The 23,741-nt window shown below is 44.6% G+C and overlaps 1 protein-coding gene across 3 annotated transcripts in view; it reads right to left on the reverse strand.

Annotated features, from left to right (window-relative positions):
- The window catches only part of COL23A1 (collagen type XXIII alpha 1 chain), a 236,615-nt gene that overhangs the window by 207,554 nt on the left and 5,320 nt on the right, over window positions 1-23,741 (reverse strand). For all 3 annotated transcript variants that reach the window (XM_029052708.2, XM_029052706.2, XM_029052707.2), the window contains exon 2: window positions 16,785-16,854. In XM_029052708.2, coding sequence (XP_028908541.1) covers window positions 16,785-16,854 — 70 coding nt within the window. The remainder of the gene's footprint in view (window positions 1-16,784; window positions 16,855-23,741) is intronic.

Below are 23,741 nucleotides of genomic sequence, written 5' to 3' on the forward strand. Positions count from 1 at the left end.
TCTGATATAGTCCCTGCCCACATGGGTCTCAGAGTCTAAGTAGCAGGGAGATTGGGTATTGGATCCTCATTTTACAGATGAGGAAACTGAGGCCCAGAGAAGTCAAGAGACTTGCCCAGAGTCACCCAGCAGACTGGTGACAGAGCTGGGATTAGAATCCAGGACTTCCGACTCTCTGGCCCGGGGCTCTTTCCACTAGCCCATCCTACTTCCCAGGTAAGCTAGACTAAGCCATTCACCTGACCCGGCCCCTATGTGGAATGGGACCACCAAAAGCCAGTGAAATCAACGTGCATCTTCCGTGTCCTTCCCTGCCACACCATGCTTCCTCTATCCGCCCCCAGTAGATCAGCTGCCTTCAGAAGAAACCAAGATTTTTTTTCCCACCGACATTCCATCTTTTTTTGTTTTCAAACTGGCCAGACACGAGTCATAACAATAATAATAATAATAATACTGGTATTTGTGTCATGTCGCTGATGCTCAGTTCTCATGTCTGTGCATAGGATAGCATTGAGGACAAATTGTCCTCAAACTTTGGTAAGGAATCAGGTGGAAACATCTGGTCTTGGTTCAACCCAAATGGCTCTAGGTCACTACTGGAGCCCAAGTGGAATGATCAGTGGTGTCGTCATTAGGCTTTTTCCAACATTTGCTGTAATTTCCATGGCAGGGCTAAATGCTGTCACATGGAAAGCCTCCTGCCCTTGTGTAGTTAAAACAAAAAAATAAATGAGCAAACACTTTTTCTTTTTAAAAAACAAAGGACTTTGGTCTTGCAAACGGACAGACTAAGAGATCTATGTTGAGCTTGGCATTAAGCTGGACCTGACAGATTCTGAGTGTTAAGCTCAGTCCAATGCCTCCAGACCGAACCTTGACGATCAGTCGCAGAGTAATAATAACCAGTAATTACTGTAGTTGTGTGCTAAGCGATGTACTAAGTGGTTGGGGTTGATACAATCACGTCAGACAAAGTCCCTGCCCCACACAATGTTCACAGTCAAGAGCGGGAGGGAGGCAGACCAGGTTTTGAATCTCTGTATTACAGATCTACCCCAATGCCTAGAACAGTACTCGGTACATGGCAAGCGCTTAACGAATACCAACATTATTATTATTATTATTATTGAACAGACCCAGAAGAGTTAAGTAAATTATCCAAGGACACACAGTAGACAAACGGCAGAGCCGGGATTAAAACCCGAGTCTCCTTGCTTGCAGGTCTATGCTTTTTACAGCCCATTCCTTATATATGTGGGCATGGTGTTATTCATATGTTTATCTGTTATTTGTTTAACTGTTTTATTCTGATGTGTTTGTGTAGCTTGCTTCATCCTCATTCTTTCTCTGGCTCTTACTATCTATAATTATTGTCAGTGCCTTCCACTAAAGTGTACTCTCCTTGACGGCAAGTGACTCGTGTCTTGCTATTGTTGTGCTTTCCCGGGTACTTAGTACAGTAGCTAACACTCAATAGGTGCTCAATAAACTCCACTGCTGGAACCCAATTCCCAAATCTGGAGCTGGAAATGGAAACTACACAAAAGCAGCCAATTGCATTTCCTGGATATCAGAGCCTGACAGCCAAACATTTGGATTCATTAAGTCGCACTGAATCAGAAATCCTGGAATTGGATTTTTTGGGACAAAGGCATGCATTTTAAAACTGGGGGGAAGTGAGTTGGGTAAAGGCACATGTAGATGTTTCACCAAACCCAAAGAACTTACAAAATGAAAAGTTTAAGGCATTCACTTCATTCAAAAAATAATAATTGTGGTATTTGTTAAGCGCTTACTTTGTGCCAAGCACTGATCTGAACGCTGGGATAGACACAAGATAATGAAGTCCCACATGGGGCTAGCATTGAATTGTACTGAATCCCCATTTTGCCGATGAGGGAACTGAGACCCAGATAAATTAGTGGCTTGTCCAAGGTCATATAGCAGGGAAGTGGCAACGCTAAAGGCAAGTGGCAGTGCTATGATTAGAACCCAGACCTGCTGACCCTCAGGCCTGGGGTCTATCCACTAAGCCACCCTGCTTAGCTCTATGGGATGAGATGGAAGTCAGAAAGGAAACTAATCAGACTGCTCCCTGCCCCATCTAATTTGAGGCTGGCAAAGTACAGTTCTGGGAAGAAATTTCTCTGGGGACATAGTCATTCTCACCTGAAAAATTGGTCTCGTTGCCAACATGCTACGGCCTCTGTCTTAGGCTCTTTGGCCTCTGGCGGCCGCTCTCCAATGCCAGCTCAAAAGCCCCATTGCTGTGATTATTATTAAGATATTTGTTAAATGCTTACTATGTGTCAGGCACTATTCTAAGTGCTGGGGTAGATACAAGCTCATTAGGTTGGACACAGTCCCTGAACCACATGAGCTCACCATCTATGTGGGACAGAGATCAGGCACTGAATCTCCAATTCACAGATGAGAAAACTGAGGCCCAGAGAAGTGAAGTGACTGGCACACATTCACACAGCAGGCAATAGGCAGAGCTGGTACTAGAACCCAGGTCCTCTGCCCCCCCAGGGCCTGGTCTTCTTCTGCTAGGCCACACTGAGATGAATATGCGGCAGGCAAAGTCTCTTCCCCAGCAGGGGAAACTGAAGCACAGAGGGGTTGGGCCACATCTCAGCAAATCACTGGCAGGGCTGGGATTCGGACTCAGGACCTCAAACTCCAATTCATTTTTTTTCTCCTGGCAGGAATACTGAGGGATGGACAGAGAGCCAAAGCCTTTTCAACTGTTCCTGCTGATTCATGGCCAAATGCTTCCCCAAGGAGTGTAAATCCAGCCAGGCAGATTGTGATGCCTGAAGCAGATAGGTGTCTTATTTTACAAGGACAAGAGATCAGGCATCGGTCTTTTGGCTTAGAAAGCACATGTGGACTTTGCCATTTGGGGTTTTACCACTGTGTAGTTTCTGACGTTAGCCAGAACCCAACTTCAAAAATCCTCCCAGACTAACACCCCTGGTATTTACAGGACAAGATAAGGGCAAAAAGGACAGCGATTGCTTTTAAGGAAACCAAATTCCTTTCGCGCTTGAAAAAAATTGCTTGGCCAACCAGTCAATCTCATACAGAATGCAGAAAACTCATTCATAAATTTCTCCAGGATGCTTATGGAAAGGCTGAGCTGAACAATTCAGGGGAAGAAGCACAGTTTTACAAAAAGATTGATGATGATGATAGTAATATTTATTAAGTGCTTACCCTGCTCAACGGCAGGGTAGACATGAGATCGGTCACATTCTCTGCCCACACGAGGCTCACAACCTACCTTATCCCCATTTCACAAGTGCGGAAACTCAGGCCCGGAGAGGTTAAATGACTAATCCAAGATCACACAGTAAGCCTCTGGCAGAGTGGGGACTTGAACCAGGAAAGAGAGAAAATAGAAAGATAAATTTCCAATTGCCTTAATCTCGGTGCTTCCCATCTGCAATAAATCAATAGTATTAATTAAGTGTTTACTGGGAGCAGAGCGAAGTATTAGGTGCTTGGGAGAGTGTAATAAGGCCGAGTTGGTAGATGTGATCCCTGCCCACAAGGCAGCCAGGTTTTAAGCCATAGACCCAGCCTGTGGAAGCTTTTGGAGAAGCAGCCTGGTCTCAGGAGCAGTTAAAGTCAAAAACTACTCAAACACTCCCTTCTAACAATGCTGTTCATGATGGCCACGCTAGAGCCAAAGGAAAAGTCTTATCAGTTTTTACAGACTTCCACAAGATGTGGAGGCCTGATTCTTTTTTTAATTCTGCATTTTATCTGAATTTAATGGAGGGTTTTAGCAAAATTTTACAGTTTTAGGGGGCACAAAAATCCACTAGAGGTTGCAAGCTTAATAAATTAGAGAGGGTGATTCGTTTTCCATTAGCCACTGGGGCTACTCCAAGCTTTCTTTCCCCCTGCAGAATAGAGACTCCCATACAGATGCCTCAGGGGAACAGCTAAGCATGGGCTTCTTCTTTTACTGCAAATTGGTTTAGTCAGTACAAAATGTTCTAATTCAAGAATTATGAATTTTAAATATATTAAACCTCAGTTTCCCAATTTCAGGGGATCAACGTGGCCTAGTGGATAGAGCACCCGCTTGGGAGACAGAATAACCTAGGTTCTAATCTCGGCTCCTCCACTTGTCGGCTGTGTGACCCTGGGAAAGTCACTTAACTTCTTTGTGCCTCATCTTTAAAGGGGGATTAAGAATGTGAGCCCTATATGGGACAGGGACTGTGATCAAGCTGATTAACTTGTATCTACACCAGTGCTAAGTACAGGTCCTGGCACATAGTAAGCACTTAAATACCACTGAAAAAAAAAATCACCACTCATAGGATTTCCAGCAAATCTAGATCAATCACTGAAACCAAAGCAGTAAGCAAACCCTCAGATATGATACCCAGAGATGCAACACCCAGAGGTGCAGCATCCAAGGTACCAAACAAGAAGTAGCACGGAGTGGCAGATAGAGCATGGGCCTGGGAGTCAAAAGGTCATGGGTTCTAATTCCAGCTCTACCATTTGTCTGCTGTGTGATCTTGGGCAAGTCACTTCACTTCTCTGTGCCTCAGTTGCCTCCTCTGTAAAGTTGGGATTGAGACTGTGAGCTCCATGTGGGAGTGGGACTGTATCCAACCTGATTTGCTTGTTTTCACTCTAGGGCTTAGTACAGTGCCTAGCACATAGTAAGTGCTTAACAAATACAATTATTATTATTGTTATTACTAAATGCACCCTTAAAGTTGGTTTCCTGACATCCAACCTCCCCAAGCTGTCTCCCTGGAGAACAAGATGATGCATAGATCCTACCAGAAGCAGCAAGGCCTGGTGGAAAGAGCCCATGGCTGAGAGTCTGAAGACCTGGGTTCTAATCCCAACTCTGCCACTAGCCTGCTGTGAGACTCTGGGCAAGTCCCTTAACTTCTCTGAGTCTCGACTTCCTCATCTGTCAAATTCAATGCCTGCTCTCCCTCCTCCTTAGACTGCGACCCCATGTGGGACAGAGACTGTGTCCGACGTGATTATCTTAAATCTACTCCAGAGCTTGGCACATAGTAAGCTTCCCCTTAGCCACCTCTCCCTGTCCTCCTTCCACCCTAGCCCCCATTAGCCTCCCCCACCAACTCAGCATCCTGTTAAACATCCGTCAGTGTCTGAGCCAGAATGGCAAGAATCTTCACCTCCCAGGCCTGTGCTCTCTCGGCTTGTCCTTAACTGTCTCTGAGGGTTTATGGGTCCGATTCTTGACGTGACATGTCTTGGGAGGATCTGGTTCAAATGGGCTGGCGCTTTCGCTGTGGATTATCCTGCACCCAGTGTATGCTGGCTCTTAAGTTGTTTACATTTTTTCACCGTTACATTCATGTCCCCCCCTTTCCACTCCCTATATCCACATGTGGTCTTGGATCTGTTCAAACTCCTAGTACCTTTGCCACTGCTGTTTGAGTAAGATGGTTTTATGAGGGAGGGCCCACATTTTGGAGTGCAGTGCATTTCAATTTCATGATGTCCCGAAGCCACCATCTGCAAGGCAGAAACCTGCGGATGGGCACTACAGGATTATTCTTTTTATGTGTCTAAGAATGAGATCTGATGGGGTGGGGTAAGAATCAAATCAATCAATCAATCAATCCACGGTATTTATCGAGTGCTTACTGTGTGCAGATCTTTAGACTCGTAAGTTCGTTTGTGGGCAGAGAAACTATCAATTCTATTATACTGTACTCTCCCAAGCGCTTAGCACAGTGCTCTGCACTCAGTAAGCGCTCAATAAAAATGACTGATTGATAGCACTGTATCAAAGTACAAGACAATAGAGTTACTAGATGTAACCTTCTAGACTGTCAGCTGCTGTGACCAGAGAATATGTCTACCAACTCTATTATACTGTCCTCTCTGCAGAGCTTAGTACATTAAGTGCTCAATAAATAAAGCTGACTGATCAAGCGACTGAATAACCCCTGCCCACAAGGTGCTTACGTCTATGGTGGAGACAAACATGAACATAAATTATGTCTAGGACAAAGATATGAGTAGAAGGCTAGGAGTGGAGAAGAAGGGAAAGGTGAGGAACTGTGGCGTGTGTGTGCACGCATACAATACATTTAATACATATTTTTACATGACGTACAGCAACGACAGGGCTTGGCACATAAGTAAGCGCTTTACAAAACAACACTATTATTCTTATTCAAGAACTCAGGGGAGGGGCTCTAGTCATTTCCAGTTAAAGTAAAAGGGGCCCTAAGCATGTTATTTCCAATTAGACGATTTTAAATCTCCACAGCCACAGTAAAGTGACACGGTCACTTTATTGTTGGTGCCAAGCCCAAGAGGTTCTGTTATTTATCTTGGCCTCAACTTTCTTAATCTGTCAACATCCAGTACCTGCTATTAGTGGACCTCCAGTAAAATCCCTAGAAACTAGTATTGTACATTTCCCCAAATGCCAACCTGAACTTTCCAAGGACTGAAAGGAGATTTTTCCATCCTGGGCAACAGCTGGATAACTCTGAAATCTTCTGCATTTTATGATAACTTTTATCTGTCAAAAAGGAGAGTTGAATCAAAGCAGCATAAACCAAGTAAGATTTTTTGTTTTGTTTGGAAAAAAGAAAAAGAATTGAAAGATTTGATATGCAGACTCAAAGCTCTCTTCAGATCCATCCCATTGCCCTCTCTATGACCTCTTCCCTCTCATAACCACTTTGGGCCTCAGTTTTCACATCTGAAAAATGGCAATAGGACACCTTAACCTCCCTCTCTTGCAGATTGTGAGCCCCAGTGTGGGATAGGAACTGTGCCTGATCTGATTCCCTGTATCTACTCCAGTGTTTGGCACAGAGTAACCGCTTAATAAAATACCAGTCAGTTAATCGTATTTATTGAGTGCTTGCTGTGTGCACAGCACTGTTCTAAGCGCTTTGGAATGTACTCTGTAAAAAAACACGTTTCCTGCTCACAACGAGCTTACAGTCTAGAGGGGGAGTCAGATGAGAGGAATGAGAGGAAAACAAAAGGAGAAAAGTTCCCAACTTGCCATTTCTCATTTTACAAAGGGTAACTGAGAATACCTTTCAACTCTCTATATACTGGGCCACCTTCTCTCCAGAGATAAAAATAAAGAAGTATTGTGTGCGTTGCCAAGTTTTAGTGTTGGCGAAGAGCTTGGCATGAACGCATCTTCTGTCCCATAACTGGGAAAGGTCATCTGATAAATAAGGGTTTCATCCTGACAGGTGAAAGTTTAACTAGATTACAGAGATAACTTGCAGAACTTGCTCCTTCCTTGAAAGGAAGTGGAGAAATATGAGGCCACATGAAGCTACGCTTCGTATCATACTATGGGAGTAACTGTAACCGTGCCTCCTATTTTCCCAAAGCACAAAAGCACATCCACTATCTGACTATTCCTCACATCCCTGGGAGATAAGGCATGACAGATTATGAAATCTGTAATGCATACTACTCCCATCATACAGTTGAGAAAACTGAGGCACAGAGAAGTAACTCACCCTGGTCACCCATCAACTTTAAGGGAAAACAGGTTCCTGGCTCTCAGCCCAATGCACTTTCCATTTCAACATACTACTTCATGATTATCCCCATCTATATAATTAATAATAATAATAATAATAATAATAATAACAATCAGAACAATAGTGGTATTTGTTAAGCTCCTTCTATGTGCCAACTGCCGTACTAAGCACTGGGGCAGACGCAAGATCATCGGGTCGGACACATTCCACCTTCCCACACAGAGTTCGCAGTCTAAGAGGAAGGAAGAACAGGTATTTTATCCCCATTTCTACAGATGAGGAAACTGAGGCCAGAGAAGTGAAGCGACTTGCCCAAGGTCACATGGCAGGCAAGTGACAGAGCTGAGATCAGAACCCCTCCACATACATACACAAATTACATTTTCCTGATTTATAAGAACCGAGGCAAAAGGTCAATAGGAACCCAAATGTGTCACAATCACCTTAAGGAAGTAGGTCCCTTCTTTTGAGAAATGACAGGCTGATGCTTACCCAATTTGAGTTTCTTAATGGTACTGAAAGGTGGAGGTGACGTTCTCTGTATAAATGATGTCAAAATCAATTGACTGCCCAATTGTTTTCAGATGGCGCTTAGGCTAAAAGGATTCTCTAAACAACATGAACGATAATGCCAACCCAAGGCGTGTTTTCTTCTATGCACAGCTTAATCCCTTTTTTATGTCAAGGAGAGTTATGAAATGATAGCATCCAATGATTTACTAGGACTGTACCCTTCCTGGTGCCAAAATAAATGCAACCAACTTGCAATCATTAGCTCCTCAAAGCCAAGTTCAAACTCATCCGGAGTCACATTGTGCCAAGTTTAAAGCCGAGGTTTTTTGAAAGGAGTAAAGTCTCGGGTATGTCGAGAACCAAACAAGATCCATCTTAATAACAGAATCATAAACGGGGCTTAGTTACTGGAAACGGAAGACTCGGAAGTACACATGGATTTATTTCTCCTCTAATTACGTAAGGAAGACCTTCAAGGCAGAGCTACAGTCACATCCAAACCCGGGATGCTATCATCGGCTGCTATTTTTATTTATAGCTTTCGGTACCCATCGCCGATCATCAAGGCATCTGACGGATTTCAGCGTCTCCTCCCACTGCCTTCGTTCTTGCAGCCGGGGCTCTGTCATGTGGCCAGACTGTCCGGGCTTCAGTCTGACGCCGAGCTGGCCTGACCCATTTTTAATATACTGTCCCGTCCTTTTTGGGGATCAATCTGTGCCCTCCCCTCCTCCCCGGCAACCACATCAGGTGCAGGCTGACACGGCCACGCACACCACAGTTCCCTACAGGCCCCGTCCACAGCTGTTCCTTCGGGCAGCCTTGACACGTCCCATGATGCACAACTCTTGATTTATTTATAGCTGCCGTGTCCTCCGATTGGCCCATCCCCAGCTGAGAGCAGAGGGTTTTCTAAACGGGCTCCTGCACATAGCGTCATTGCTTGCCCAACAAAGGTAGTGATCTTTTCCTTGGAAGCCCATCACTCTGCCTAATGGAAAGAGCCCGGTTCTGGGAATCAAAGAATTTGGGTTCTAATTCTGACTGCCACTTTCTTGCTGGGTGAATTTGGGCAAGTTCCCTAACTTCTCTGGTCCTTAGCTGCCTCATCCATAAAATGAGGAGTAAAGGGAAAGGGTGGAGGGGCTGAAGGGAAATGGGAGGAGGCAGAGATGATGAAGTGATTAGGAAGGGAGAAGAGACTCCTGAAGGCGGGGCACGCCGGTATTGGGAGTCAGGAGGACCTGGGTTCTACTCCCTGCCCCGCCACTTGCCTGCTGTGTGAACTTGGGAAAGTCACTTCCCTTCTCTGGGACTCAGTTCCCTCATCTGTAAAATGGGACTTAAGAATGTGAGTCCTATATGAGACAGGGACTGCGTCCAACTTGATTATCTTATATCTGCCCCAGAGCTTAAAACAGTGACTGGCACAAAGTAAGCACTTAACAAATACCACAGTTATTATTATTATTAGTCACGGCACTGGTGGTAGTGAGAATACAGCTTCATAGCCGGACACTTGCAGTCAAGCCACCTGGGGGCCCATGGGAAGAAATACTGGAGAAATACTGACAGTCACCGAAGTCACTCAGGCCCAAAGTACAACAGGACTTCCCTGAGAGCTCATGGGGACTCCAAGGACCGAACAACAATAACAACAACAACAACAATAAGAGCTCACTAGATGCCAAGCACCATACCTAGTACTGGGTAAATACAAGTTAATTTAATCAGCTTGAACACAGTCTCTGTCCCACATGGGACTAATTAAGAAGGAAAGAGAATGAGTACTGAATCTCCATTTTACAAATGGTGAAATTGAGTCCCAGAAAAGTGAAGCAACAGCCATGGTCACACAACAGGCAAGCGGCAGAGCCGCATTAGAACCCAGGTCCTCTGACTCCCAGGCCTGGGCTCTTTTCACTAGGCCCTGCTGCTTCTCAAGAAATGGTTTCTGAAACATAAGCCCCCAGACCACAGAGCTAACTAAGTATTCCATGTGAGGAATAAGCTGATTAATTAATGAGATGTGCTCAATAGCAGTCCACTTGGAAAAACTTGAGAAAAGAGTAACTTCAAAGTTCTGCCCTAGTTTAACAAAGTGTGCTTTTTAATCAAGCTTACCTGCAGGTACATGCACGCGGAATGAACTTTTGAGCTTGTTAGCCTGGGTTCTGAAATAATTTTTTCTTTGCAATTCTCAATGCATTTCTATAGAATTCAACGAATATTATGAGCTCCCTCTAGTGGCCACAAAAGGCTTTCAAAATTCCACCACTAATTCAGAAAAGTAGAAAATGGTTAAAAGTAGCTGACATTTCACAATTAGTAAACTCAGACTCATTTGGCTGTAATTTGATTTGAAACATGGGATTTCTCATCTTCTAAATGATTATAAATGATCCAACTTGGCCTCTCTCTCCCCAGACAATGTAGAAATTTAATACTTCTACTAATAATTGTGGTACATAACACACTTGTTATGTGCCAAGGAGCATAACTAAGCTGGGGGACACACAAGATAATCAGGATGGACACTGTCTCTATTCCCACATAGGACACTTTCTATTCCCATATAGGGCTCATAGTCCAAGGGGGAGGGAGAACAGGTAAGGGATTGCCCTTTTTCAGATAAGGAAACTGAGGCTCAGAGTCACTCAGTGACTTGTTCAAAGGTTACATAGCAGGCAAGTGGTGGAGCTGGGATTAGAACCCAAGTCTCCTAAATCCCATATCTGGGGTCATTCCTCAAAGCCACACCCCTTTAAGGCAATTACGTAGCTAAGTTAGGGAAAATACTGTTTTACTCGTCACTGTTATTTTCTGCCCCCAGGCCTTCACCCCCAACTTTCTGAACTACTGTGACTCCTTTCTCATTTTCCTTCTTTCTCCCCCCCATACTGATCCTCAAGGACTTCAACATCCCCATGAATGTTCCCAACGACCTTCCCATTGCCTGTTTCCTCTCACTCATCAACTCCACCTATCTCCTGCTCTTCACCAGTCTCATCCATCCACCAACTTGGCCACATGCTCAAGCTCATCATCTCTAGTCACGGTACAGTCTCTACCCTCACCAACTCTGAAAGTCCCACAGCCTTCTTCACCTGTCTTTTCTCCCATACTCCCCTTCCCTGTAAATCTGTCCTGTTCCCTGCCTGAGACCTCCGGTCTTTTGACCCCATCCAATGTTCTGAAGTCATCATGCCCCAACTGGTCTCCATCTCCAACTTACCTTCTTTCGACACACAAATCCACAACCTCAAAACCGCCCTCTCAGCTGAAGTCAACTCCCTCCGTCTCCTGCCCTCCACTGATCTCGAACCACTAACCCACAGCCCTGGACCAGCTCCACAGTACGCTTCCTCCACTGTTGCGCTCGAGCTGCCGAGTGCTGCTGGTGGAAATCTAGACACCCTGCCGACCTTGTCCATCTCAAATTCAATCTCACCTGCTCTAATTCTGTCCCCTCATCTGCCAGGCAACAATATTTGTCCATCTTTACTGATTCCCATGCTCACTGCCCGGGACACCCATTTCAGACATTTAACTCCTTCCTCAAACTCCCTTTCCCTGTGCCCCCATTATCTCTCGCCCCTAATACCATGTTCTTTGTCTATAAAATTGAAACAATTACTTATGGTATCCCTAATATCTTCCTTGGCTCCTCCAGAGTCCCCTCCTCTTCCAGGCCCTCTTCAACTTCCCCATCCTTTCCAGCCGTACCTCAAGAGAAAAATCTCCCGTCTTCCTTCAAATTCTATCTCCTGTGCTTATGTCCCCATCGCTTCTCCCCTCAAAGCAATTTCCCCTTCATTCCTTCCCTTCCTGAATCCCATCTTCAATCGTTCACTTTCCAATGGCTCCTTTGCCAATGCTTTTAAGCATGTCCATGTATCTCCTATCCTAAAAAAACTCCCTTGACCCCACAGGACCTTCCAGTTTTCAACCCATCCTCCTCCTACCATTCTTCTTCAAACTCTTTGAGCGAGTTGTTTCCTCACATTGCCTCCACATCCCCTCCTTGATGCCTTGCAGTCTAGCTTCTGCCCACTCCACTCTCCAAAACAACCTTCTTTAAGGCCAGAAATGACCTTCTTGCCAAATCCTACAGTCTCTACTCCATCCTAATCCTCCTCAACCTTTCTTGCTGCCTTCGACACTGTGGACCACCCCCTCTCCTGGAAACACTATCTAACCTTGGCTCACTGACACTGTCCTCTCCCTATCTCTCTGACTGCTTCTCTCAGTCTCTTTTGCAGGTTCCTCCACTGTCTTCCACCTTCTAACTAATTCTAGTAATAATTATAGTATTTATTAAGTGCTTACTTCGTGTCAATAATGTTGGTATTTGTTAAGCGCTTACCATGTGCCGAGCACTGTTCTAAGCGCTGGGGTAGACACAGGGGAATCAGGTTGTCCCACGTGGGGCTCACAGTCTTAATCCCCATTTTACAGACGAGGGAGCTGAGGCACAGAGAAGTTGTGACTTGCCCACAGTCACACAGCCGACAAGTGGCAGAGCTGGGATTCGAACTCATGAGCCCTGACTCCAAAGCCCGTGCTCTTTCCACTGAGCCACGCTGTGTACACAGCACTGTTCTAAGTACTGGGGTATATAGGTGAAAATAAGGGATAGAGTCCCTGTCCCACATTGGGCTCACAGTCTCAGCAGGAGAAAGAATGGGCAGTGAATCCCCATTTTAGAGTTGAGGAAACTGAGGCACAGAGAAGTTAAATGACTTCCCCAAGATCACCCAGCCAGCAAGTGGCAGAGTAGGAATTAGAACCCAGGTCGTCTGACTCTCGGGCCATGCTCTTTTCAATAGGCCATGTTGATTCATTCTCCAACCCAAACCTGCACACTCTGCTCCTCTAACACCACCTTCTCTCTGTACCTTGAGCTCATCTATCTCACCACTGATCCCTTGATCACATCCTCTCATGGGCCTGGAACTCCCTCCCCCTCCACCACTCTCCCCACCTTCAAAACCCTCCTAAAGTCACATCTCCTCCAAGAGGTGTTCCCCAACTAAGCCCTTATTTTCCCTATCCTTCTCCTCTAGGTCGACTCTAAACTTTGCTGTGTACCCCTTTAACCACTCTGATACTCATCCCAGCCCCACAATACTTCTGTAAATATTCTTTTATTTCCTCAAACCCTTATCTATTTTAATGCCTGACTCCCTCTGCAGACTTTAAGCTCCTTGTACGCAGGGATCACATCTACCAACTCTACTCTAATGCTTTTTCCCAAGTGCTTAGTACAGTGCTCTCAACACAGCAAGTCCTCAATAAATACCACTGATTGATGGATAACTCTCCACTTCCTGTGGCTTCTAAACATAGCTTAAAAGGTAGTTTCCATCACAGGTAACAAATGTCACAGATCAAGATTGTTTAAAATATCAATTCTATCCATTGCTAAAGGCTCCTTCAAACAAATTGTGCAGTTTGTAATCTCTATTATTTCATCTCCAGAGCCTATTTTTTCATAAAGCCCTCCAATGGAGTATAATATTATTTGTTGTCCTCATTTGAGTTTTGCTCGTGACAAACTTCAAAAGCCTTCATGGCATTGACTCCTTGACCTCTTCATTTTTCAATTTTTGAAATGTGGTCTCACACCCCAACCATGGTGCAAATCATTTGGAAACAATATGGAATGCCTTTGAAGTATTACACAGGGCACATAAAAACATACAAAATGGAACCTGAAAATGTCACCACTCTTCCAAGAAAATCCTGATAGTTTCAGCTGCAAGTTGAACTGGGTAAGAAGACCATCTTACATAAAAAGCTGTGGAATTCTTAAAAATCAGTGGGTCCCAAACTTCTTCTATTACGATTCTCATAGACTCCTTTTAAGAAAAACCAACTAAATTGCACGGGTCTCCTCTCAGACAACTTTATTTTTTGTAGAGACGCTTTCAACTTCACAGGATCTTTAAGCCCCAAGCAATGAGCACCTTCCAAGTCCTCCATTCTCCTGAGAATATCCCTTCTAAAATATTCTACCTTTTATTTCTAGAAGTAGATTTTATCCCACAGCAGAACAGGAGGAGGGGTGGTTCTGGTGCCAGACTAAAGAGGAGACTTGGTTTCAATCAATTGATCAATAGTATTTATTGAGCCCTTACTGTGTGAAGAGCATTGTAATAATAATGTTGGTATTTGTTAAGCGCTTACTAGGTGCCAAGCGCTGGGGGAGATACAGGGTAATCAGGTTGTCCCACGTGGGGCTCACACATTTTTAATCCCCATTTTACAGATGAGGAAACTGAGGCCCAGAGAAGTTAAGTGACTTGCCCACAGTCACACAGCTGACAAGTGGGAGAGCCAGGAGTCGAACTCATGACCTCTGACTCCGAAGCCCAGACTCTTTCCACTGAGCCACGCTGCTTCTCCTAAGCACTTGTACTAAACACTTGGGAGAGTACAATATAACGGAGTTGGCTGATACTCTATTGGACCAGGAATCAAGAACAATAAACTGTACGATCAGATGTGGAATAGCCAGGAATGACCTACCATATAAAGTCAGAGGCTACCACCGCTCCCCCTGGGTTCTGCCCTTGATTCTCAACATTCTCAGGGGACATCGGGAGGCCTGTGAGGAAATGCAGGATTTTCCGAGGCGGGTTATTCCCGCCTGGGGTCAGACTGGATCTTCGAGGCATCAGGAACGCCCTGGAGGTGGGAGTGGACCCCTTGGGCCTGTGGAGGACCTGAGACAGAACTGCTCCTTAGTGCGTCAACAAGGAAGAGAGGTTGTTGTGTTTCCCAATTGCTGTTCTTAGAACCTCACTGCCAACACTCTGCTTTCCAGAAAACACATTCTAACGGGGATCTGGAGAACTGGGTGAGGGGAAGCACTGTGCCGGCAGCAGTCTTTGGTGCTGCCCCATGACAATTTCCTCATCTGTAAAATGGGGATTCAATGCCCATTCTCCCTCAGATTGTGAGCCCCGTCTGGGACAAGGACTGTGTCCAACCTGGTTTTCCCGCATCTACCCCAGTGCTGAGTACAGTGCTTGGTCTTCTTTTTTATGGTATTTGTTAAGTGCTTACTATGTGCCAGGTACTGTACTAAGCTCTGGGGTAGACAGTTGATCAGGTTGGACACAGTCCCTGTCCCATACAGGGATCAGTCTTAATGCCCATTTTACAAATGAGGTAACTGAGGCACAGAAAAATGTTGTGACTAGCCTAAGCTCACAGATCAGACAAGTGGCCGAGCTGGGATTCGAATCCAGATCCTTTTGACTCCCAGGCCCGAGCTCTATCCACTAGATCACGCTGCTTCTCCACAGTATGTGTTCCACAGTATGCGCTTAACAATTATTATTAAACCTTGTTAATAATACTAGTAATAGTACTTAAGCATTTATGTGCCAAGCACTGTTCTAAGCACTCATTCCACCCTCTCACCTCTCCCACACCCCTTAGCTTCCAAACCCTGGTTGCTGGTTCCAAGGCACTGTCAGTTTACAACAAGGAGGAGAATGAGCCAATTTTCCACCTAAAAGGCCAAATTTGCATTGATGTCCATATAATAAGAAGGGCCAATCTTACTTGAGAATTTCACCAACATCCTGGGACCTTCTGACAATCCCCTCCACACCTACACAGCCTCATTTCTCAGTCACAACTTGAAATGCTAATTAACAGTACATTAAGGGTTTTGAACGACATTAAGTATGTTTAAAAGGGAGGCCATACTTCAGGTGAGAGGCTGTTCTGCATGACTGGGGGAGTCAGTCAAATAATCATCTGTCACACAGTATGTGAGTGGGTAGCTCCAACATTTGTCAAGCACCTCAGGAAAATACGGGGATATCACAATTTCCTACTGATCTCCCCTTTGTATACGAATAGTTTGAATGCATAAACTTGAGAGTCCTGGGGCAATCATTCCAGTAATTCAAACCAAAACTTTCGCCTCAGGATATTCAGTTGGGGGGAGATCATGTGGTGGATTTGAATGACCCAGATATTTGACTAAAACACCCATTCTGCTTTACACATAAAGACCTGTGTTTAGTTGTATGTGCAAGTTTCTTTGAGATTTTTCTGTCTCTTCATCTGGGTAAAAATTTCCAAATAGCTGCTACCAATGGAGGCCATCATTTCTTTACATGAATCCTCCCCACTCTAAGCCCACTACCACCAAACACACCCACACCCACACCCACACACACACACTATAGACAGTGATCAAGCTGCCAGTGTTGGGATGAGGTTACACCCATCCAGGGAAAGTGAGGAACAAATCCAATTATGTGGAATAATGAACGAATAAAACTCTTTGAGGAAGAGGTGAGCTAACCATCCCTATTTGTCTACCTGGCCAAATTCACATGCTTATTTTTCACCCCTTCACTTGGCTTTACCTGACCAATAGACCATAAGAGTTACGTCACTTAATACCCCACCTCGGGTTCTCCACCCTCCCTGCCTCACAGGGTTGATGAGGATTTGGTGCTATGGATTTCTTGAACAAAAGGGTATTATTCATTTCTGCTGGACTTGGACTAAGTTAACTTTGAGGCCGAGGATATATGTACACTGCAGGTTAAAAACACCCACTGAAATCCATGATTCCCATGCGGCCTTCCCTCGAAAATACAGGACAGCTTTTCTTAATTCCAAACACAGCAGGCATCATAGTGTATGGATAAGCCCTCCAGAGGCTGAACTCCAAAAAGAAATTAACCATTCACATACCTGGAGGACAGATGCATTCAGAGGGAGCTTCCCGCACCATCCGAAGTTTGCTTAGTCTTTCACCCAATTTCTAAAAGGAAACAAAAATTTTTAAGAGAAAAGGAGAATTAGCGGAGGGGGGTGGGGGAAGCAAAGATGAAACTGCTTCTCCTATTTTGCAATTCTTATGTATTTGGTTAAGGTCGTAGTTGGTCACAAAAAGTACCCCTGTCAGTTTCCACTTTGTTTTGACTCTTTCTAATACCAAGGTTAGGATAATAATTATTATGATGATAAAATAATAATAATATATAATTTAACACCACTGATAATTTCTGGGATTAACTACTTGAACAATTCCATGACTCCAGGGTAAGCAAGGCAGCCAGAATGGGAGATGAGAAAGCCATCCTGGATGGATTATTAGGATACAGATGCTTATGATTTTACCTGACAAAAAAAGTCATTTAAAACAAATAAAAATAATTTTGAATGTGGTAGATATGGGGAGATTAGTCCTAATTTTTAAAAGACGATGTTTAAATTTTTAAATGCTCCATGGTCTAGTGGATAGAGAGTGAGCCTGGGAGTCAGAAGAGCAGGGGTTCTAATCCCGGCTCTGCTTCTTCCCTGCTGGGTGACCTTGGGCAAGTCACTTCATTTTTCTGTGCCTCAGTCTCCTCACCTGTGAAATGGGAACTAAACACCTGTTCCTCCTCCTACAAAGACTGTGAGCCCCTTGTCGGACAGAGACTGCATCTGACCTGCTCCTACCCCAGTGCTTAGAACAGTGTTCAACACATAATAAGCACTTAACAAGTACCTTTCTTAAGACACAAATGCACTCTTACTTAAGAGTGTAAGCCCTAGTCAGTGTCCAACCTGACCCCAGCACTTAGTTCAGTGCTTGGCACAGAGTAGGCACTCAAATACCACAATGAAAATTTCAGTTTTCCTCCATGGTTTTACTACCAAAATGGGCTTAGGTCAACTTACACAACTTTCCCCACTTCTGTCACAGTGGACTTAAATTGCCTTAGCCCTTATGGGATGAATTATCTCCACTGTCACCAACAGAATTGCTACACATTTTGGAACGTGACAGCTGAAATTTGGGGCATTTTTAAAGGAAGCATTTTTCATCTGAAAAATTTCCTCCCCTCTCTGAAAAAGTCTGGACCCTTCTTGGGACACTGTAGATTTCTTCCTTGTTTTTTGCTTTTCTTTTTGCTCCAGTATAGATTCCCACCTAAAACCCTCTAGCTGGGCTATTGTAGAGCTTTGGGGTTGACAATGGAGTCCAAGATCCTCTAGATTATAGGCTCCTTGTGGTCAGGGAATGTGTCTACCAACTTTATTGTACTGTACAAAACTAAGCACTTAGTACAGTGCTCTGCAGATGGTAAGCATCAGCAAATACCACTGATTGGTTGATTAAGCCAGATTATTTTAGGATAGCTCTGAATGCCAATAGGTGGCTGCATAGTCAAATGACCATTTTACTATCATGAAGAGAATAACTTTGACCACGCAGTGGCTGGCTGGGAAACATGAAAATAAAACTGGAAGTTCTTGAAACCTGTGAAACTGAAACCAGTTTTTTTAAAATAGACAAACCTGATCATTAAATGTCTATTTTACCAACCAAAGCCATACACTGATAAGAATAAAATGAATGGGAAGCCCTCTCAGGGTTGCACCTGGAGAGTGTCCAGTACTCTACCAGTCTCGACTACAGGAGGGAGAGTCGAGCAGAGGCATAGCCATTCCATTCCTACCTTGGACAGTGGCTAATGAGTAGAAGCCAATCTAACTCAATTCAAAACTCCCCTGTGCTTAGGCAGCCACATAGGAGAGAGTGGAAGGTGGAGATTCAAGTTTACTGCATGGAAGGAGGCAATGGTAAACCACTTGCATATTTTTACCTAGAAAACTCTACGGATACACTACCAGAACGATTGCATATTGAGGTGGGGAGTTCTGGTAGGGATGTGTCCATGACGTCGCTATGGGTCAGAGATGACTCAACAGCATAAGACAAGACAATGAATGGGAAAGTCTTTTGCAAAATAATTTTAGGTGCTCTATCAAATCAGGGTCTTTTTGGTTCTTAGGAAGCAGCTTGGCCTAGTGGATAGAGCACTGGCCTGGGAGTCAGAGGACCTGGATTACAATTCCGGCTCCACCACTTGTCTGCTGTGTTCCCTTGGTCAAGTCATTTTATTTCTCTGGGCTTCTGTTTCCTTATTTGTAAAATGGGAATTCAGTACTGGTCTCCCTCCTACTTAGACCGTGCACCCCATGTTAGGGAAGGGGTTGTGTCTGACCTGATTGTCTTGTATCTACCCCATTGCTTGGCAGAGAGTCTGGCATGCAGTAAGTGCTTAACAGCATCATTCTCATCACTAATAAACAAATGATGACCGACAACTCTAGCCGGTAAGCTTATTGTGGGCAGGGAATGTATCTGTTCTATTGTACTCCCCCAAGCGCTTAGTATAGTGCTCTGCACACTGTAAGTGCTCAATAAATATGACTGACTCCAAGATGGCTCTGGCCCTCAACAGATCCTCCTCTGGAGGTGGGTGGCGAATCAACCCCTGTGGCCAGGGAGTTAGGGAGGCATCGAAAGATCGCTCCCTCCACTAGAAATTCATTTTCTGCCTCTTGAAGACCCCAGTTCACTCAGGATCTTCAAACCCTGTAAACCACTTGTGAAATGAACTGGAAGACCAGGCCAGAGGGAGGTCTTACAAAGCATGAACGCTTACATTTTTTCCATTGCACTTCCAGACTTTGTGTGGGTTTTGTGTTTTTTTTTGGTTTTGTTTTCTTTTTTAAAATCTGGCTTTTTTATTTTTAAACCGGGCAACTTCTACATGGAGTTCCTATTTAATTTTTCAGCATTATAAATAATACAGGGAGCTGAGTAAGCAAATTCTTGCTTAACAAAAGTCCTTCATGCTAAAGAGATGAACAGTTTGAAACTATTACTCCTCACAGGAGGTGGTAAGGTACCTCTGGAGGGAGTTTTATCTGAGCTGACCCAACAGTTGTTTTTAAACTCCCTCGCCCACACACTTTTAAAAACACTAAGAAGGGCCTATTAAAAAAAACTCCAATCCTGTTCATTTCATTCCTGCCCCTACATTTTTAAAAAAACATACTTAATGTCTACGCTTCACTGAATGAGATGGCTTCTTTGGGCAAGTCAGTTTTTCCTTCTTCAATTTTGGTCAGTTTCAATGTGAGGAAATAGTCAATGTGCAAATGAATCCAGAATCTTCATTTTGCTTCATTTGTAATAAACACAAGGGTCTTCCTTCTGAGATTTCTAAGAGCTATTAAAAAAAGTCCCTACTTGGTTTCATTTATCTGGCAATATCCCTTACATCTGCAAACAATATGGTCAAGTTCTTTGCATAGGCAAACAAGCCACTCCCCTAAAAGTAAATAATGAAAGAAGATCCAGTGGGGGAAAAAAAAAGACTCAAAACATTTGAAGAGGATCTTTAAAAAGATTCCACTTAGCCAGGCAAGCTGGAGAGGTATTTGTGGGCTACTACAACCCAGGGACAAAAATAAGGAAGGGTTATTTTCAAGTGGTAAACTTATAAATTGGAAATTGGAATGATCCCATGGTAGAAAGCATAAGGGTTCAAGGGACCACCAAATGGCTTTGTTTATCCCAAAGCACTTATTTCAGGGAAATTGAGAATTAAAAAAAATAGGTGCTTTAAAAGCAATTTCCTAAGAAGAGGAAAATAAAAATCAAATGAAAAAGACATGTCATTTAAAAAAGCTACCAGAGGCTGAGATTCCAAGAAGGGAAGTGAAGCAGTGTGGCCCAGTGGGAAAAGCATGGGTCTGGGAGTCAAGAGGACCTGGATTCTAATCCTGGCTCTGCCGCTTGTCTTCTGTGTCACCTTGGCTATGTCACTTCACTTCTCTGCATCCCACTTGCCTCATCTGTAAAATCGGAATTAAGACTGTGAGGCCCATGTGAGACATGGACTGTGCCCAATCTAATGACCTTGACCACCCAGTGTTTAGTACAGTGTCTGGCACCTAGTAAGTGTTTAACAAGTACCATTTTTTAAAAATGCCAGACCTCTACTTAATACTGCAAAAGACATCATAATAATGGTCAAATATATCAGCTGAGAAAATCCCTTTAATACACCCAAAAACTGACCATGAGAGAGGAAAAGCCTGGGTGGGATTATCATCATCTGTTGTTGAAAAAATACCCAAGGGCTCAAAAGATTTCATCCAGCCCCACACCGATCAGCATGGCACCATTGGGAACTCCTTCCAGCCACGCTGCTTCATGACTTGTGTGTTTTACCCCTGTATTACTACTGCCCTCTCCAACAGGGAAGACAACATGGTCAAGGTGACACTCTTCCCTACAAGGAGAGGTTTTGGACAGTCCCACCCCCAAATGCTTATTATTATCATTCTTAGTAGTAAAAATAATGATAATAATAATATTTGTGAAGCAGTTACTATGTGCCAAGTGCTGTACTAAGTACTGGGATAGATGCAAGCTAATCAGTTCTGATAGACTTCACCCCACACGGGGCTCACAGTGTAAGGAGGAGAGAGTACAAGTGGTTTAATCTCCATTTTACAAGTGAGGAAATTGAGGCCCAGCCAAGTGAAGTGATTTGCCCACAGTCCCACAGCAGGTAAGAGGGGTGCAGGCAGGATTAGAATTCAGGACCTCTGCACTAGACCACGCTGCTCCTCCAACACCTACATCTGAGGACTCCACTGATCCCCTTCGGGAATGATGGCCGGCCGAGCCTGGGGCCTGAGACTTCAGGACTGAGAACCTGTGCAGAAGAATGGGTTATAGTGACAGTGGCTTGCTCATCACCCCTGGTGCTGTCTTGCCTCTCCCAGTCCCGACCCCGCTGGGCCATAGAGCATAACAGGCGAACCCTTAGCTGGTGAAATACACCTCTGGCATTTCCCAACCTGCTTCCTCACAACAGGTGATAAGTGGAACAATACCCTATCAGGAATTAATTGCAGCATGGCCTAGAGGAAAGAGCGTGGGCCTGGGAGTCAGAGGACCCAGGGTTCTTACCCCAACTCCCCCACTTAGCTGCTGGGTGACCCTGGGCAAGTCATTTCACCCCTCCGGGCCTCAGTTTCTTCATCTATAAAATGGGGATCCAAAGCCTGTTCTCCATCTCTCTTGGACTGGGAGCTCCACGTGGGACAGGGCCTGTGTCTGACCTGATTACCTTGTATCTAACTTAGTGCTTGGTCCAATGCTTGGCAAGTTGTAAGCGCTTAAAATACGGCCATTATCGTTATTATTTAGCTGCCTGTTATTCAATGGGAGAGTGTGTCCCATGGGGTTTTCCAAGCTGGTGTCTGGAGGTTTTCATCTTTTCAGACAGGAAACAGATGGAGAAGAGTCATTGATTCTGGAGGCCTGTGAGCATCTGTCTCCTTGACAACCAGGGCGCTGAATGAACCGACGGCCACTTGAACAAACCAGAGAGCTCCATCCTCCCTCAAAAGCTGACAATAAGGAACCCTCACTGGACCTCTGAGCAAAAACCCAAACTTGCTAAGATTCTTTCAGAAGAAACTGTCTTTTTCGTTTTTCCCCCCATTTCACAAATTCAGCCAGGGACTCCCAAGGAAGCAGGTGGGTACTGTGCTCTCATGATCAGCTGCTCTTTCACCCTTTGGGATAATAACTGAGCCATCCGTTACTCTGTGCCAAGCGCTGAGGTGGAGAGAAGATAATCAGGTCAGGCAGAGCCCCTATCCTACAAGGGATTCATAGTCCAAAAAGGGTGGAGAACAGGTATTGCATTTCCATTTTACTGATGAAGAAACGAGGCACAGAGTGTTGTGACTTTCCCGAGGACACAGAGCAGACAAGTCCTCTGGACTGTAAGCTTCTGGAGGACAGGGATCGTGTCTACCCACTCTATTGTACTATACTCGCCCAAGCACTTAGTCCAGAAAGAGCTCAATCAACAGCTTTGACTGAAGCGGCAGAGCTGGGATTAGAGCCCAGGTCTTCTGATTTCCAGCCTGTGCTCTTTCCACAAGGATACACTGCTTCTCGAATCTCTGCACGAGATGGGAGTAAGGAGGCACTTTCTTAAAGGGACTGACACTGCAAAGAAGGATCTGAAAAAGGAACGCAGCATGGCCTAGTTGAAAGAGCACGGGCCTGGGAGTCAGAAGGATGTGGGTTCTAATTCCACTTCCACTGCTTGTCTGCTGTGTGACCTTGGGCCAGTCACTTCACTTCCTCTGTGCCTCAGTTCCCTCATCTGATAAAATGGGGGATTAAGACTGGGAGCCCTGTGCGGGACAGGGACCGTGTCCAACCTGATTAGCTTGTATCTACCCCAGTGCTTAGTACAGTGCATGGCATACAGTAAGTAAACGCTTAACAAATACCATTAAAGAACTCACCCACACCCGCCAAATTAAAAAAAGAGTTCCCAGCAACTTCTCAAAGGCTCTAAAATCCCACCAAAAGACTGGTATCTCATGAGACACTGGTCTCAAGCTTGCGCAGGGCTGAACTTGGGGCAAACCACTTGACCCACTTCTGAACCCATTTTCACTTCCCCATCTGTAAGTGGACATGATGCCAGTCACTGAGTTGAATGGCCAAAAGCGCAACCCACTAAATGAAGTGGAGGTAAACCACTTGGGCTTGAATCTCCCCAGGGGAAGGGCTCCTTCTGGGCTCTTTAAGAACTCAAGTAAACATTCCCGATCACTGTTATGATTATCAAGGAGCATTTATAGCTAGGGCACTTACCGCTGACAATGTCCTTTACAATCTCTTTTTTTTTAATTATTATTATTAGTTATCCTTCCCAACAACCCCAGGAATTCGGCCATTATTCACCCCATCCCCATAGCACTGCAAAAGCAGCATGGCCTAGTGGACAGAGCATGGACCTGGGAGTCAGAGGACCTGGTTTCTAA

The sequence above is a fragment of the Ornithorhynchus anatinus genome, chromosome X2 (assembly GCF_004115215.2).
Source record: "Ornithorhynchus anatinus isolate Pmale09 chromosome X2, mOrnAna1.pri.v4, whole genome shotgun sequence".
In the NCBI taxonomy this organism is placed as follows: domain Eukaryota; kingdom Metazoa; phylum Chordata; class Mammalia; order Monotremata; family Ornithorhynchidae; genus Ornithorhynchus; species Ornithorhynchus anatinus.